We start from the raw sequence: 18112 nt of genomic DNA on the forward strand, positions 1-18112 counted from the left end.
TAATAAGGTATGCTTCATAGTTTTCTAAGCTATTTCTATGTGTTTTCTCTTCCAGGTGAGTTTTATTTTCTAAAAACTTATTTATTTATTTCATTTTAAAACAATGCACATTTATTGTATAAATTTCTGAAAATCAGAAAAGTAGAAGGAATTGTTTTTCATTGTACACTATAATACCATCAAGCAGAAGATACCACGATTATATTTTTCTTTCTTCTCACATTTTTTTCCTGTCTCTCTCTCTAGATATATCTATATATATATGTGGGTGGTATTATATAATTATGATTTTTGATGGTATTTATTTATTATATTATATAAAATATATTATTTATATATAATATATAAAAATATATAAAATATATTTATTTTATTTAATTTATTTATATAATTATGATTATGATGGTATTATATAATTATGATTTTTAAAAAAGATTTTATTTATTTTTTGGCAGAGAGAGAGTGAACACACAAGTAGGTGGAACAGCAGAGGGAAAGGGAGAAGCAGACTCCCTGCTAAGCAAGGACTCCAATGCAGGGCTCCATCCCAGGACTCCAGGACCATGACCTGAGCTGAAGGCAGATGCTTAACTGATTGAACCACCCAGGCACCCCACTTCCAGATAAAATTTAGAATTCAATAATAATAATAATATAATAAATAATAATAAAAAATAAAAAATAAATAATGATAAATAAACAAATAATAAATAAATAATAAATAAAAACAAATAATAAATAAATAAATAAAGATATATAACATATAAAATATATATAATATAAATATATATTTATAGTATAAATATATAAATATAAATAAAGAAAATAATAAATAAATAATAAAATAAATAATAAATAATAAAAATAATAAAAATAAAAAATTCAAATTCAATAATAATTCTGTTGGGTGAGATCATACTGAATTACTGATTTCTTTGCTAGAGAACTGATGTATTTATAGTGTTAAGCCTTGTCATCTAAGAATATGGCTTGTCTCCCTATTCTTTGATGTCCTTGAGGAAAGCCCAATAGTTAAAAAAATACAGTTTTTCCATATTTCATATTAGATTTATGCTTATGTATTTTGCAACTTTTCAATGTTATGGATGGCGTTTTCCTGTTGTATTTTCTCATTAGAAGATTAGTCAACCTTAGCTGAACAAGGAATAGATTAGATTATATATGAACATGTAAATGTTCATCTTGCTGAATAAGATTAGTTCTAACAAGTTACTTAATGGTCTTGGATTTTCATACTTGCTGCAAATGATGACTTTTTGACCACTGAACATGCCTTGTGCAGGAAAGAGTTATGACTGGATGTTATTCCTGCCCATATTTTTTGCTCTTGGGGAGTCAACAAAATGGTCAGAACAATTATTTGAAGTGGTTTCCTAGCTGTGCCAGATTTACTCAAACTGAAAGAGAAAATAATTGCATTGGTGATGCTATGTAATACTGGAATCTTGCTTTATATTGACTTGCATAGAGAACAGATGAATGCCTAAAAAAATACACAAAAAACCCCAAATAAATATAGAGAAGTAAAATTTCCTTCTAAAAGCTTGTTTTAGGGGCGCCTGGGTGGCTCAGTGGGTTAACCCTCTGCCTTCAGCTCAGGTCATGATCTCAGGGTCCTGGGATCCAGCCCCGCATGGGGCTCTCTGCTCAGCAGGGAGCCTGCTCCCCGCCCCTCTCTGCCTGCCTCTCTGCCTACTTGTGATCTCTCTTTCTCTCTCTCTCCATCAAAAAAAAAAAAAAAAAAAGCTTGTTTTAAAATCTTTTCAATAAATGGAACTGGGAAATTATTTGTTCATTTGGACAAAAATGAAATTGGACTCCCTATTTCACACCACATACACACAAAATAAAAAATAAAAAATAAAACATTGCAGCAAGTCAGGAATTAAATGATGTAAGTAAAACAAATACTGGATAACATATCAGTAGAAAATGTTTTTTCTAACTTTGGAGATTTCTTAAGTCACAGGAAAGGCTGGTAATAATAATCTATATTAAACATAAAAAGATCTGCCCAAGAGAAATCCCAGTTATAGTTGATAACAGCATCTAACTTGCAGTTTGAACATGAGTGTCAGAAGAGATTATGTCTGTGAAAGTGACTTGTAAAGTGCTAGGTAAATGGTGGTCGTGTTTGCTTTTGAATCCCCCAGCAATTTGCTTTATTTTCTATTTAGTTTTATTTGGTGTTAAGAACACTGGTTCACTCGGGTGCCTGGATGGCTCAGTGGGTTTCTGCCTTTGGCTTAGGTCATGATCCCAGCATCCTGGGATGGAGCCCCACATTGGGCTCTCTGCTCAGCAGGGAGCTTGCTTTCCCCACCCTCTACCTGTCTCTCTGCCTACTTGTGATTTCTGTCTGTCAAATAAACAAATAAAAAATCTTAAAAAAAAGAACACTGGTTCACTCAAATTATTTCAAGTTTTGAAGATTTCATAGTTAGGATTCTATGATAGCCATCACTACTGGTCACTATTTTTTTCTTCTATTTCCAGGTACAGGAGACAATTCCACTTCCCTGCCTGGATTTCTGAGATAACACATGAAATATAACTTCTTGAGAGAATCTCTCTTTCCTGGAGTAAATTTTGGACAAATAAGAAATAAACTTCTGGGATGCCTGGGTGGCTCAGTTGGTTAAGCCGATGCCTTTGGCTCAGGTTATGATCCCAGGGTCCTGGGATGGAGTCCTGCATCAGGCTCCTTGCTCAGCAGGGAGTTTGTTTCTCTCTCCATGTCTGCCTGCCACTCTGCCTGCTTGTGCATTTGCTCTCTCTCTCTCTCTGACAAATAAATAAATAATATAATCTTTAAAAAATGTTAAAAAAAGAAATAAACTTCTATTATATCAGGCACTGAGATTTTGGTGTTGATTGTTACTGCAGCAAAACCTGATTTATCCTTACTGACACAGAAATCCATAGTCTGGATGGAAAATCCATCTGAATTTCTAGTTTCTTAAATTGTTCTTAAAAGTTAGGATGCTGATTTGAGATCTTCCTTTTATTTTAGTGTGTTTATGACTATAAATTTCCCCTTAGCACTGCTTTTACTGCATCCCATTTTAAGTTTTGTATGTTGTGGTTTTACTTTATTCATCTCTAAATATTTAAAAAATTTCCCTTGTAATTTCTTCTTTAGCCCATTGATCTTTGAGAGTATGTTGCTTAGGGTACCTGTGTGGCTCAGTTGGTTAAGTGTCTGCCTTTGGCTCAGGTTATGATCCTGGGGTCCTGGGATTGAGCCATGCATCAGGCAGAGAGCATGCATGCACAGCAGGGAGACTGCTTCTCCTTCTGCCTCTGCTGCTCCCCCTGCTTGGTCTCCCCCTCTTCCTCTCTGTCACATAAATAAATAAAATATTGAAAAAAAGAGTACATTGCTTAATTTTCACAAATCTGTGAATTTTCCAGTTTTCCTTGTATTGTTGATTCTAACTTTATCCTACCATGGTTGGAAAAGGTACTTTGTATGATATCTATCTTTTAAAATGTATTGAGACTTGGGGCACCTGGCTGGATCACTTGGTGGAGCATGCAACTCTTGATGTTGGGGTTGTGAGTTCAAGCCTCATGTTAGGCATAGTGCTTACTTAATAAAAAAATCTATTGAGACTTAATTTTTTGCATAACATAAAGTCTGTCTTAGAGAACATCCAATATGAACTTGAGAAGAATGTTTATTCTGTTCCTGTGGGGTAAATTGTTCTGTATGTCTCAATCTATTTGGCATATTTTGTTGTTCAATTCCTCTATGTCCTTACTTATCTTCTGTCTGGTTATTCTACCCATTATTGAGAACAGAGTATTGAAGTCTCCCAAGTATTATTATAGGATGGTCTGTTTGTCCCTTAAATTCTGTCAATTTTTTTCTTCATAGACCATATTCTGATGGTCTGTTATTAGGTGTGTAAATGGTTATAATTGCTATATTTTCTTGCTGTATTGAAACTTTTATTAACATATAATGTCTTTCTTTACCCTTTGTGTAAACTTTTTAAAAAAATTTTTTATTTCTTTTCAGCATAACAGTATTCATTGTTTTTGCACCACACCCAGTGCTCCATGCAATCCGTGCCCTCTCTAATACCCACCACCTGGTTCCCCCAACCTCCCACCCCCTGCCCCTTCAAAACCCTCAGATTGTTTTTCAGAGTCCATAGTCTCTCATGGTTCACCTCCCCTTCCAATTTCCCTCAGCTCACTTCTCCTCTCCATCTCCCCTTGTCCTCCATGCTATTTGTTATGCTCCACAAATAAGTGAAACCATATGATAATTGACTCTCTGCTTGGCTTATTTCACTCAGCATAATGTGTAAACTTTTTGATTTAAAATTTAACTTGGGTGGCTCAGTTGGGTTAAGTGTCTAACTCTTGATTTCGACTCAGGTCATGAGCTCAGGGTTGTGAAATTGAGCCCCAAGTTGGGCTCTGTGCTCACTGAGAATCTTCTTGATATTCTCTCCCTCTCTTTCTGCCCCATTCCCCCACCGTCTGCTCATGCATGTGGATGGGCTCTCTCGCTAGCTCTCAAATTTTTTTTAAGATTTTGTCTGATGGGGGCACCTGGGTGGCTCAGTGGGTTAATCCTCTGCCTTAGGCTCACGTCATGATCTCAGGATCCTGGGATCAAGCCCCACATCCGGCTCTCTGCTCAGCAGGGAGCCTGTTTCCCCACTCTCTCTGCCTGCATCTCTGTGTACTTGTGATCTTTCTCTCTCTGTCAAATAAATAAATAAAATCTTAAAAAAAAAGATTTTGTCTGATGATAATATAGTTACCCTTGCTCTTTCCTGGTTACTATTTGCAAGTATCTTTTTCCATCTGCTTACTTTCAATTTGTTTGTGTCTTTCTACCTAAAGTGAGTCTCTTATAGAGAGCATACAGCTTATAGTTGAATTATGGTTTTTAAATTCATTCTGCCAATCCTTGTCTTTTGTAGGGGGTAATCCATTTACATTCAGAATAATTACTGATAAGGAGGGACTTACTTCTGTCATGTTGCAGTTTATTTTCTTTATGTCTTAAAACTTTCTTAATCACCTTTTTTTGTGTTTATAAAGTTGATTTTTTTCAGTGAAACATTTCAATTCCATTCTCATTTCCATTTGTGTATATTGTGTAGTTATTTTTTTGGTTACCAAAAGATTACATTTAACATCCTAAAGTTATAACATTTTTTCTAAACATTTTTTAAAGATTTTTAAAATTTATTTGAGAGACGGAGGTCACAAGTAGGCAGAGTAGCAGGCAGAGAGATAGGAGGAAGCAGGCTCCCCGCTGAGCAGAGAGCCCGATGTGGGGCTCGATCCCAGGACCCTGAGATCATGACCTGAGCCGAAGGCAGAGGCTTTAACCCACTGAGCCACCCAGGCACCCCAAGTTATAACATTCTAATTTGAATTTATTTATTATTATTTTTTAAAAGATTTTGTTTATTTGACAGACAGGCAGGCAGAGAGAGAGAAGGGGAAGCAAGCTTCCTGCTGAGCAGAGAGCCCGATGTGGGGCTCGATCCCAGGACCCTGAGATCATGACCCGAGCCGAAGGCAGAGGCTTTAACCCACTGAGCCACCCAGGCACCCCAAGTTATAACATTCTAATTTGAATTTATTTATTATTATTTTTTAAAAGATTTTATTTGTTTATTTGACAGGCAGGCAGAGAGAGAGAAGGGGAAGCAAGCTTCCTGCTGAGCAGAAAGCCCAATGTGGGGCTCAATCCCAGGACCCTGGGATTATGACCTGAGCTGAAAGCAGAGGCTTTAACCCACTGAGCCACCCAGGCACCCCTCTAATTTGAATTTATAGCTTCACTTCAAGAATATACTAACTCTGCTCCCTTACAGCTCCATCAGCATGCCATTTTGCTTACTTACATCACTAATTTACATCTTTATACATTGTGTGACCAAAAACATAGGCTAACAGTTGTTTAAAAATATGCATTAGTTTCTTCAAATATGTAGAAAACAAAATGTGGCATACAAACCAAAGCTATAGTAATACTAGTCTTTAGACTAATGGTTTACAAAGTGTAGTAATCTCCTAAATCCTATAGAAAACCAAAAAAGTCATAATGCAACCTTATTATTATTATTTTAAAAGATTTTATTTATTTTTTTGACAGAGAGATCACACATAGGCAGAGCAGTAGGCAGAGGGAGAGGGAGAAATAGACTCTCCACTGATTGGGGAGCCCAATGTGGGGCTTGATCCCAGGACGCCAGGATCATGACCTGAGCTTGAAGGTAGCCACTTAACTGACTGCGCCACCCAGGCACCTATAATGCAACCTTTTTATAATAATACTAGTGTTTCTAATTGCAGGTATTCCTCTTTACTGAGATCTTTATTTATTCATATGACTTCAAGCTGTTGTCTAGTGTCCTTTCATTTCAAATTGCAGGACTACCTTTATTTATTTTATTATTTTTTAAAAAAGATTTTATTTATTTATTTGACAGAGAGAGATCACAAGCAGACGGAGAGGCAGGCAGAGAGAGAGAGAGAGGGAAGCAGGCTCCCTGCTGAGCAGAGAGCCCGACGCAGGACTCGATCCCAGGACCCTGAGATCATGACCTGAGCCGAAGGCAGCGGCCCAACCCACTGAGCCACCCAGGCACCCATCAGGACTACCCTTAGTATTTCTTTCTGGATAGGTCTAGTGGTAATGAGCTCCTTCAGCTTTTGTTAACCTGAGAATGTCTTGATTTCTCCTTCACTTTTGAAGGACAGTTTTGTGGGATATAAAATTCTTGGCTTACAATTTTTTTCTTTCAGCCCATTGCCTTCTGGCCTCCAAAGTTTTTGATGAGAAATCAGCTGAAATCTTATTTAATATACCTTCTATGTGATGATTCACTTCTCTTTTGCTGCTTTCAGACTCTCTTGTCTTTAGTTTTTGATAGTTTGATTATAATATATTTTGTATGGGTCTCTTTGAATTCATTCGACTTGGATTTTATTGAACTTTCGTAATATATATATATACTCAGGTCCTTCAAAAAAGCTGGGAATTTTTCAGTTATTATTACTTCAAATAATCTCTCTGATTCTCTTTCTCTTCTAGAACTCCCACAATGTTTATATTGGTCTGCTTAATGATGTTCCACAGGTCCTGTAGGCTCTTTTCACTTTTCTTTAATTTTTTTTTTCTTTCTGTTTCTTAGACTCAATAACTTCAGGTTATTGTCCTACCTTTAAGTTTGCTGATTCATGTTTCTGTCTGCTCAAACCTGCTTTGTATCCTTTTGGTGAATTTTACACTTTAGTTACTGTGGTTTTTGGCTTTAGAATTTTTTGGTTTCTTTTTAGGTTATTTTTTATTTTGGTTTTCTTTTTATTGATATTTTCATTTTCATATTTTTTTTCTTTATGTTTTCCTTTAGTTATTTGGGCAACTTTAAGACAGTTGTTTTAAAGTTTTATCTAGTAGGTCTACTATCTGGTCTTTCTCTGGAATAGTTTTTGTTTTTTCCCTTTGAATGGGCCATACTTTCTAACAATATAGTAACTCTGGAAGTCAGATTATTTCCTTTCCTCAGGGGTTTGTTCTCTCTCTTTCTCTCTCATTGTTATAGGTTATCTCTGTGCCAGGGATGAGCTTGAGTTATTAAGGTCTTCTTAGGGCAATTATAGAGACTTTCTAAACTCTTTTCTGTAGCAGTTGTTTTTTTTTAAAAAGATTTTGTTATTTCTTAGTTTTTGAAATTAAAACTTTGTTTTAGGGATACTGGTCTGTGATTCTTCAGTCTTACACAATTCACAGCATTCACCATAGCACATACCCTCCCCAATGTCCATCACCCAGCCACCCTATCCTTCCCACCCTCCTCCCCTCCAGCAACCCTGTTTGTTTCCTGAGATTAAGAGTTGCTTATGGTTTGTCTCTCTCTCTGGTTTCACTTTGTATCATTTTTCCCTCCCATCCCCTATGAGCCTCTGTCTTGTTTCTCAAATTCCTCATATCAGTGAGCTCATATGATAATTGTCTTTCTCTGCTTGGCTTACTTCATGTAGCCTAATACTCTCTAGTTCCATCCACATCATTGCAAATGGCAAGATATTTTTTGATGGCTGCATAATATTCTATTGTATATATATCTCATATCTTTATCCATTCATCTGTTGATGGACATATTGGGTCTTTCAATAGTTTGGTTATTCTGGATATTGCTGCTATAAACATTGGGGTGCAGGTGCTCCTTCATATTACTACATTTGTATCTTTGGGATTAATACCCAGTAGTGCAATTCCTGGGTTATAGGGTAGCTCTATTTTCAATTTTTTGAGGAATCTTCATACTATTTTCCAGAGTGGCTGCACCACTTGCATTCCCACCAACAGTGTAGGAGGGTTCCCCTTTCTCTGCATCCTTGACATCACCTGTCATTTCCTGACTTGTTAATTTTAGCCATTCTGACTGGTGTGAGATGGTATCTTGCTGTGGTTTTGATTTGTATTTCCCTGATGCCGAGTGATGTGGAGCACTTTTTCATGTATCTGTTGGTCATTTAGATGCCTTCTTTGTAGAAATGTCTGTTCATATCTTCTGCCCATTTCTTGATTGGATTATTTATTCTTTGGGTGTTGAGTTTGATAAGTTCTTTATAGATTTTGGATACCAGCCCTTTATCTGATATGTCATTTCCCATTCTGTTGGTTGTCTTTTGGTTTTGTTGACTGTTTCCTTTGCTGTACAGAAGTTTTTTTTTTTTTTTTGATTTTTAAAAATAAACATAATGTATTTGCTTCAGGTGTACTGGTCTGTGAATCATCAGTATTACACAATTCACAACACTCACCATAGCACATACCATCCCAAATATCCATAACCCAGCCACCCTGTCCCTCCTCCCCAACCCCCAACAATGCCCAATTTGTTTCCTGAGATTAAGAGTCTCATGGTTTGTCTCCCTCCCTAGTCCCACCTTGTTTTTTTTTTTTTCCCTCTCTATGCCCCATGACCCCTGCACCTTGCCTCTCAAATTCCTCATATCAGAAAGATCATATGATAATTGTCTTTCTCTGGTTCACTTATTTCAAAAGCTTTTTGTGTTGATGAATCCCAATAGTTCATTTTTGCCCTTGCTTCCTTTGCCTTTGGCAATGTTCCTAGGAAGAAGTTGTTGTGGCTGAGGTTGAAGAGTTTGCTGACTATGTTCTCCTCAAGGATTTTGATGGATTCCTGTCTCACATTGAGGTTTTTCATCTATTTGGAGTCTATTTTTGTGTGTGGTATAAGGAAACGGTCCAGTTTCATTCTTCTGCATGTAGCTGTCTAATTTTCCCAACACCATTTGTTGAAGAGACTATCTTTTCCATTGGATATTCTTCCTGCTTTTGTCAAATATTAATTGGCCATAGAGTTGAGGGTCCATTTCTGGGCTATCTATTCTGTTCCATTTATGTGTCTTTTTTTGTGCCATACGGTCTTGATGATTACAGCTTTGTAATAGAGCTTGAAGTCTGGAATTGTGATGCCCCCAGTTGTGGTTTTCTTTTTCAACATCCCTCTGGCTATTTTCTGGTTCCATATAAATTTTAGGATTATTTGTTTCATTTCTTTGAAAAAAGTTGGTGGTATTTTGATAGGGATTAGCAGTTGCTTTTGAATGTCCTAGTTCTTTTTTTTTTTTAAAAGATTTTATTTATTTATTTGTCACAGAGAGAGACAGAGCATAAGTGGGGGGAGTGGCAGGCAAAGGGAGAAGGGGAAGCAGGCTCCCCGCTGAGCAAGGAGCCTGATGTGGGACTCCAACCCAGGACCCAGAGATCATGACCTGAATTGAAGGCAGACACTTAACTGACTGAGCCACTCAGGCATCCCAAATGTCCTAGTTTTTGAAAAGCATGTGTTACTCTGGTTCCCAAAAGTGGAAAAGGAGAAAAATGGAGGAGAAAAAGGCACCAGCCCATTAAATCTCCTGGAAGTTGATTCTGCCAGAGATGGAAGTGCTTGCACAAATGGGTGGGGTCCAACATGGTTGCCTGGCTGTGTCTGAACTTCTGAGATCAGAAGGGGCAATCAGCAATCAGAACACTCCTGCAAGCTGCATGCAAGCTGCTCCTGGAACACAAGCACAGTTTCCTTCCACCTGTGGGAGATGGGGGATTCATAGCTGCTGTAGTGCTGGGAACTGAAATAGACTGAAATTTGCCACTAGTCTCTGAATAGACTCCAGAATTCCTATATAGTCACATAAGACACGTTCTGCCAGTACAATTGCCGTCTAGGTAGGGAGAAGGATTCCTGATACTCCCTCCTCTGCTATCTTTCTGAAATTTTCATTCTGATTCAATTAATTTTTATTATGAATCTTTTCTATGAGCCAGCCACTGTCCTGTGCACTGGAAATAGAGTGATGAGCAAGATACATAAGAATTTCTGCTCTCAGGGAGCTTATATAGTCTAGTTGGGGGTTAGACAATAAAAAACCCCAAATCAATATATAATTTCATGTAATGATAAGTGCTAAGAAAAAAACATTTGAGTATTTGTAGCAGACATTGTAGTTTCTCTCCTCACACGCCATCGGTATTTAACATTCTCATGCAAACTGGCCAGATTTCTAGCTGTCATTGCCTGCAAGTGGTTGCCTGAGGGCTCTTTCTGCCTCTGGAGCCTCTTCTTCCTGAGCATAATGGCAGGCAGGTTGGGAGTACCAAAGAATTAAGGCTACTCCAGAGAGTACCCCTCAACTAATAGCTGATCATTTGTTACTGTCTAATAAAATCTTAGTTATGAGACCCTTCAGATTATATCGGTGGGCCATATGCTTGAGGAATGATTGACAAAACGTATCTTGGGGGTTTTAGAGATAAAGGAGGTTTCCAAAGGAATTTTTATAGTTAAAGTAGACTTACGGGATCCTGGGGTGATGGGGTCAGGCTAGCATTGCCTTTTGCCCTTAAGAAAGTATTAACATCGAGGCAGTTGAGTCCCTAGAGGAATGTTTCAAGGACTTGTCAATGGGCTGTACTTAATAAGGAAATTTAATAATTTTTTCTTCTGCCTTTGTTTCCCACATCACTTGGGACAATGAACTTGATGGTTTGGGCCAGGAAATCTGGTTAGGAAGGGAGCACAGGCTGTTTGCAGCCCCAGGAAAATGTTAAGCAGGGATGGTGTGCTCCCTGAGCCTCCGCCCTCTTCCTTTGAATTGCTACCAGACTTCTGCCTCAAGCTTCTCCTTTTCTGTTCTTCCTGTGCTTGGTGGCTTTCTTGAAGTGGCTCAGTGGTATGTGCAGCCCCGCAGTTCCTGCTCCCTCCAGCTATGACTCACGGAGTCCTTCTGTTAACAGGTACACCAGGGACTTCAGGGGGAGGGGGACTCAGGGTAAGGAGGGGTTTTATGAGTCTGAGTGGAGAGAGGCGGCACAGAATATGTAGGAAATAGCCTGAGGGAATATAAAGAGGGTTTGGGGAAAGATAAGGGATTCAAAAAGAAGCCGAGAGTAGAACCAGATCAAGATACCCAGAGAAGCTTGGATGAATAATTAAATTCATGGACTATGCAATGGGGTTTGGCTGTCCCCTTCACTTTACAGATCAGGAAACTGAGGCCCCAGAGAGGTGGAATGATATGCCCAAGGGTGCACAACGCCTATTGGATTCTGAGTGTTTTTTTCTTGGATTCCATCTTATCACCTTCACTTTGTCCAGAGTTCTGTTTTCCAAGAATCCAGGTGTAAATGTTGAGTGGCTGGCCAAAATTTTTCAGTTTTGTTTCCTTTTATGCCCATGCTTTGTAGAGAATTTGTAGAGAATGAACCAAAGGGAAAAAAAGTGCTTGATAATTGCACAGGAAGGAAATTACCTAATTGAGAGTCTTTAGGAACTTGATTGTTGGGCAAATCAGTAGGTGGGAGCACAGGGTGGAGATAGAGACCGCCTGAATGCACCCCGTTCAACTATCAGGAATCAGCAACTGGGGCTTGTGGGGATTCAGGGAGGCTTCCTCCCACCTGTTTTTAAGCCACTTGTGAGCCATAGGTCTCAGATGAGCATTTATTTATTTTTATTTAGGAATTTTCTCAAGTAGGCTCTACATCCAGCATTGAGCTCAATGTGGTGCTTGAATTCAGGACCCTGAGATCAAGACCCGAGCTGAGATCAAGAGTTGGTTGCTCATCCCTCTGAGTCACTCAGACACCCCTCAAATGAGCATTTATAATCTATTTATGATAGGGAATACTAACTTTGAATCCCAGAGATGTTATCTTCCCCAAAGAATTCCATTTGTCTCATTAGTACATTTTTTGAAAAGATTTTATTAAGCAATCTCTACACACAACATAGGGGTTGAACGCACAAACCTGAGATCAAGAGTCATAGGCTCTACTGATCGAGCCAGCCAGGCACCCCTAATCAGTACTCAATTATTATATTTTGTATTTCCTTATTGAAAAATGTATGGAATGCATTTTCTCTCTTGTTTTATTGGGCCACAAAACCTAAAATATCTGGCCCTTTATAGAAAAAGTGTGCCAACCTCTGCCTCAGGCTAATAGAGCTGGACTTGGGAGACAGACATTTCTATGCTGGGTTTGGGTGAGTTTCAGCCGGTAGATGCATGGAGCAGGAGGGTAAGTTGCTTTCTTATCTTCTTATCCCTGCCTGATCCTCACCGCTTGTCCTTCCTCTAGCCTTGGTCTTACTATGTGATGGGTTCAATCTGGAGATTGAAAAAGCAGCGATCTTCCAAGAGAATGCAAGGAGTTTTGGGCACAGTGTGGTCCAGCTTGAGGGATCCCGGTAAGGACTGCAGGTGGAGGTCTGTCTTATACTTATTCTCTTTAAAACATATATGCCTGGGGCGCCGGGGTGGCTCAGTGGGTTAAAGCCTCTGCCTTCAGCTCAGGTCACGATCTCAGGGTCCTGGGATCGAGCCCCGCATCCGGCTCTCTGCTCAGCGGGGAGCCTGCTTCCTCCTTTCTCTCTCTCTCTCTCTGCCTGCCTCTCTGCCTACTTGTGATCTCTGTCAAATAAATAAATAAAATCTTTAAAAAAAATACATGCCTGAAAAAAACCCCACAATTTCATTTATTTTTTTCTTGATTTATTTATTTTTGTATCAGAAATACAGTTACAGAGTTCTACATTTGAAAGATAGAATGTAATAGTAAAGTCTTCTCAGCACATACTCCTTTCCCCCATTCCCTACTCAGGAGGGTCCCTGGTAAATGGTTTCTTGTGGGTTCTTCCATAGAGGTTCTATGCTGTGTGTGCCTCCACATTTCCCTAACCCCCATACCACACACAATTTGTAGCATGTTATACTCAAACTGCAGCCTGCTGCCTATTTTTGTGAAAAAATTTTATTGACACAACCTTCATCCCAACTTGCCATTCATTGTTTATGGTTGCTTTGGATTTAAAATGAATCAAGAGTCTTCAAAAGAGAGTATATGGTCTGCAAAGCCTAGAATATTTGCCTATATGAAATAATATTTATGGAAATAATAGTACCTTTCCAGAAAAAGTTTCCTGGGCTCTGCTCTATACTGAACTCTGAATTTTTTTTTTCTTAAAAGAGCTTGGTGATTTTACCTGATAAATGTATAAAGACTTTACTCATTCTTCTTTTTTTTTTTAAGATTTTTTTTTTAAAGATTTTATTTATTTATTTGTTAGAGAGAGAGAGCATGAGCACAGGCAGACAGAGTGGTAGGCAGAGGCAGAGGGAGAAGCAGGCTCCCCGCTGAGCAAGGAGCCGGATGTGGGACTCGATCCCAGGATGCTGGGATCATGACCTGAGCTGAAGGCAGCCGCTTAACCAACTGAGCCACCCAGGCGTCCCTTTTTTTTAAGATTTATTTGTTAGAGAGAAAGAGTGAGCGCGTGCGAGCAAGCATGGGTGAGGGGCAAAGGGAGAGGAAGAGAGAATCTTAAACAGACTCTATGTAGAGTGCGTGGGGCTTGATCTCATGATCCTGAGGTCATGGCCTAAGCTGAAACCAAGAGTCAGATTCTTAACCAACAGCGCCACCCAGGCACCCCATTTTTTAGAAAGATTTATTTATCTTACTCTTTCTTTTTTATGCTTGCTTCATAATCTATTATTTTGATGTATTATAATTTACATTGATATTACACTTAAATCTCTCTATTTATTTATTTATTTATTTTTATTTCTTTTCAGCATAACAGTATTCATTTTTTTGCACCACACCCAGTGCTCCATGCAATCCGTGCCCTCTCTAGTCCCCACCACCTGGTTCCCCCAACCTCCCACCCCCGTCCCCTTCAAAATCCTCAGATTGTTTTTCAGAGTCCATAGTCTCTCATGGTTCACTTCCTCTTCCAATTTCCCTCAACTTCCTTCTCCTCTCCATCTCCCCTTGTCTTCTTAATCGACATTAGATTGTTTCCAGACTTCTGTGATGTGAAAAGTGCTGTCATTTTGCACATGTGCAAGTATGTTTGGAAGTAAGTTTCCAGAACTAGGATTCTAGGATCAAAGGATACATATGCATGTGTAATGTTAATAGGTTTTTCCAGATTACTCTTTATGGAGGTGGCAACAATTTTCATTCACACCAGAAATTTATTGAAACACCTTCTTCCCCACCCATTTGCCAGCCCAGTGTGTTATCAAACTTAATTGATCTTTGCAAATTGAATAGGTGAGATATGGTATCTCAATTTAGTTTTAGATTGCACTTATGTTTAAATGAGAGATAGATTTCCTTTTCTGTGAACACCTTTTTCTTATTTGTTGCCCATTTTTCTGTTGTTTTTTCTTCCTTAATTGGTTTGTAGGAGCTCTAACTATTGAGGAAAGTAGTCTGTGGCATGAGTTGCTAATCTCCCTCTGCCCAGTTTGTTGTTTGTCCTTTGATTGCTTGTGGTAGTTTATCATGTACAGAAAATTTTTATTTAACTTCAGTTAGCCAACATAATTAGTTTCAGATGTAGAGTTTAGTAATTCATCAGTTGCATATAATACCCAATGCTCATCACATGATGTGCCCTCCTTAATGCCCATCACCCAGTTACCCCATCTCCCCACCCACTTCCCTTCTAGGAATCCTATTTGTTTCCTAAGATTAAGAGTCTCTTGTGGTTTGTCTCCATCTCTGATTTCTTCCCATTAAGTTTTCCCTCCCTTTTCTATGATCCTCTGCACTATTTATCATATTCCATATATGAGTGAAACCATATGATAGTTGTCTTTCTTTGATTGGCTTATTTTTCTCAGCATAATACCCTCCAGTTCCATCCACATCGATGTAAAAGGTAAGATTTCATCTTTTTTGATGGCTGACTGATAATCCATTGTATATTTATACTGCATCTTCTTTATTCATTCATCTGTTGATGGGCATCTGGGCTTTTTCCATAGTTTAGCTATTGTGGACATTGCTGCTATAAATATTGGGGTGCAAGTTCCCTGTCAGATTACTATGTTTGTATCTTGGGGTAAATACTTAGTAGTGCAATTGCTGGGTCATAGGGTAGCTCTATTTTTAACCTCTATATGGTTTTCCAGAGTGGCCATACCAGGTTGCATTCCCACCAACAGTGTAAGAGAGTTCCCTTTTCTCCATATCCTCACCAACATTTGTTGTTTTCTGACTTGTTAGTTTCAGCCATTCTGACTGGTATGAAGTAGTATCTCTTTGTGATTTATATTTCCCTGATGCCCAGTGATGTAGAACGCTTTTTTTTTTCCATGTGTCTGTTGCCATTTGCACATACAGAAAAAATTTAAAAGGTTTTAATTTAAATTCTAGGTGGTTAACATACAGTGGCATATTAGTTTCAGGTGTACAATACAGTGACTCAACACTTCCATACAATGCCTAGTGCTCATTACAAATGGCACTCCTTAATCCCCATCACTTATTTAATCCATCCCCAATCCTTCTCCCTTTTAGTCACCATCAGTTTGTTCTCTATAGTTGAGTCTGTTTCTTGGTTTGCCTCTCTCCTTTTCTTTTTTGTGTTCCTTAGTTTGTTTTCTTAAATTCCACATATAAGTGAAGTCTTACGGTATTTGTCTTTCTCTGATTGACTTATTTCACTTAGCATAATACTCTCTAACTCATCCATGTCATTGCAAATGGCAAGATTTCATTCTTTATTTTGGTTGAGTAATATTCCTTTGTATATATGTACCATAACTTCTTTTTTTTTTTAAGATTTTATTTATTTATTTGACAGAGAGAGATCACAAGCAGACAGAGAGGCAGGCAGAGAGAGAGAGAGAGAGGGAAGCAGGCTCCCCGCTGAGCAGAGAGCCCGATGCGGGACTCGATCCCAGGACCCTGAGATCATGACCTGAGCCGAAGGCAGTGGCTTAACCCACTGAGCCACCCAGGCGCCCTCTTTTTTTTTTTTTAAGGTTTTATTTGTAAGTAATCTCTACATCCAGCATGGGGCTCAAAATCACAACCCCAGTATTAAGAGTCACATGCTCCACTGACTTAGCCAGTAATGCACCCCAGTATACCACACCTTCTTTATCCATTCATCAATTTATAGACATATGGGCTCTTTCATAATTTGGCTATTGTGGATAATGCTGGTAAAAACATTGAGATGCATGTATCCTTTTGAATTAGTGTTTTTATATTCTTTGGGTAAATATCCAATAATGTAATTGCTGGATCATAAGGTAGTACTGTTTTTAACTTTTTTTTTGTTTGTTTGTTTTTAACTTCTTGAGGAACCTCCATGCTATTTTTCTAGAGTGGCTGCCCCTGTTTGCATTCCTACCAACAGTGCAAGAGGGTTCCCCTTTCTCCATATCCTTTCAGCACCTGTTGTTTCTTGTGTTTTTTTGATTTTAGCCATGCTGCAGGTATAAGGTGATACCTCATTATGGTTTTGGTTTGGATTTCCCTGATACCACATACAGAAATTTATTTAAAATGACTGTGGTCTGTATTCATTTTTAAAAAAATTTAATTCTGGTATAGTTAATGTACAGTGTTATATTAGTTTCGGATGTACAATATAGGATTTAACAACTTTTAAATGACTTCTTGGTTTTGTATCATTCTTAGAGAGGCCCTTCCCCTTCCACAACTTAAAATTTTCCAATTTTTTTCTTTGCGGAGTCTTCCTCCTATTTCTGGGGAATTGGGAAATACCTGTGAGGGTCATGGGTCCTCACTTTCCTCTGGGTGGCTGAACTTCTATGATCTCTTTCTCTCCTCAGACATCAGAGTTCGCTCCTGTCCCTGTGGTGATTTGTTCCTATCTCACCTCCCCAGGTTTGTTGTTGGAGCCCCCCAGGAGATAAAGGCTGCCAACCAAACAGGTGGTCTCTACCAGTGTGACTACAGCACGGGCAAGTGTGAGTCCATCCGCCTGCAGGGTGAGTCACTGCCCCTCCCTGGGACCCAGGGCTAGGTTTCCACCTGTCCATACACCCAACTTTCCAGGAATTCCTTTTGCTTTGGGAGTGTGTGATTGAGGGGCCCAGGCGTTCAGCTCCCCAGCCTCTGTGTGTATACAGACTTGACCTCAGACATCCTCAGGTACTCCCTTCATGTTCCTTTCCTAGGACTTGGGTTCCTTCTTTAACTGTCAGGTCTCCATGTCTCCCAGGTCAAAGTGACCTCTATCCACCTTCACAGAGTCCCTTTTACTCCACAAAGCTGAACATGTATTTCTGTCTCCCCAGTCCCCCTGGAGGCGGTGAATATGTCTCTGGGCCTGTCTCTGGCATTTGCCACCAACCCTTTCCGACTGCTGGTGAGTTGTCCTGGGTCATGGGAGTGTCCTGAGGGAAGGAGTTGAGGGTCCATGGCTGCTGGAGCTGTTGTCTGTGGAGGGTGGAGGTACTGGGGTGAAAGGACAGGAAATAGGAACAACCCCTCCCACCTGCAACCTTTCCCAGGCCTGTGGCCCCACCGTGCACCAAACTTGTAAGGAGAACACCTATGTGAATGGCTTATGCTTCCTGTTTGGATACAACCTATGGCAGCAGCCCCAGACTTTTCCATCAAAGCTCAGAGGTAAGTGGCTTTTGGCAGAAACTGCAGATGGGCAGTGTGAGGGAAAGGGGAGGACTGTTTATAGCTTAAGTGGTGACTTAGAGGTCTAGGTGCAGAAGCTGGAGGGACTGGGCTCCA

The 18112-nt window shown here is 39.2% G+C and overlaps 1 protein-coding gene across 4 annotated transcripts in view; it reads left to right on the top strand.

The window, feature by feature from the left end:
* The first annotated feature begins 11151 nt into the window (after nt 1–11151).
* Nucleotides 11152–18112, top strand: part of ITGAM (integrin subunit alpha M) — a 50400-nt gene continuing 43439 nt past the window's right edge. For 3 of the 4 annotated variants that reach the window (XM_047714412.1, XM_047714408.1, XM_047714409.1), the window contains exons 1-5: nt 11153–11329; nt 12674–12782; nt 17249–17352; nt 17662–17732; nt 17878–17995. In XM_047714412.1, coding sequence (XP_047570368.1) covers nt 11302–11329; nt 12674–12782; nt 17249–17352; nt 17662–17732; nt 17878–17995 — 430 coding nt within the window. In that variant the 5' untranslated portion in view covers nt 11153–11301. Of the gene's footprint in view, nt 11330–12673; nt 12783–17248; nt 17353–17661; nt 17733–17877; nt 17996–18112 lie in introns of all 4 variants that reach the window. The other variant, XM_047714411.1, reaches the window with a different exon arrangement.

This window comes from Lutra lutra, chromosome 18 (assembly GCF_902655055.1).
Source record: "Lutra lutra chromosome 18, mLutLut1.2, whole genome shotgun sequence".
In the NCBI taxonomy this organism is placed as follows: Eukaryota; Metazoa; Chordata; class Mammalia; order Carnivora; family Mustelidae; genus Lutra; species Lutra lutra.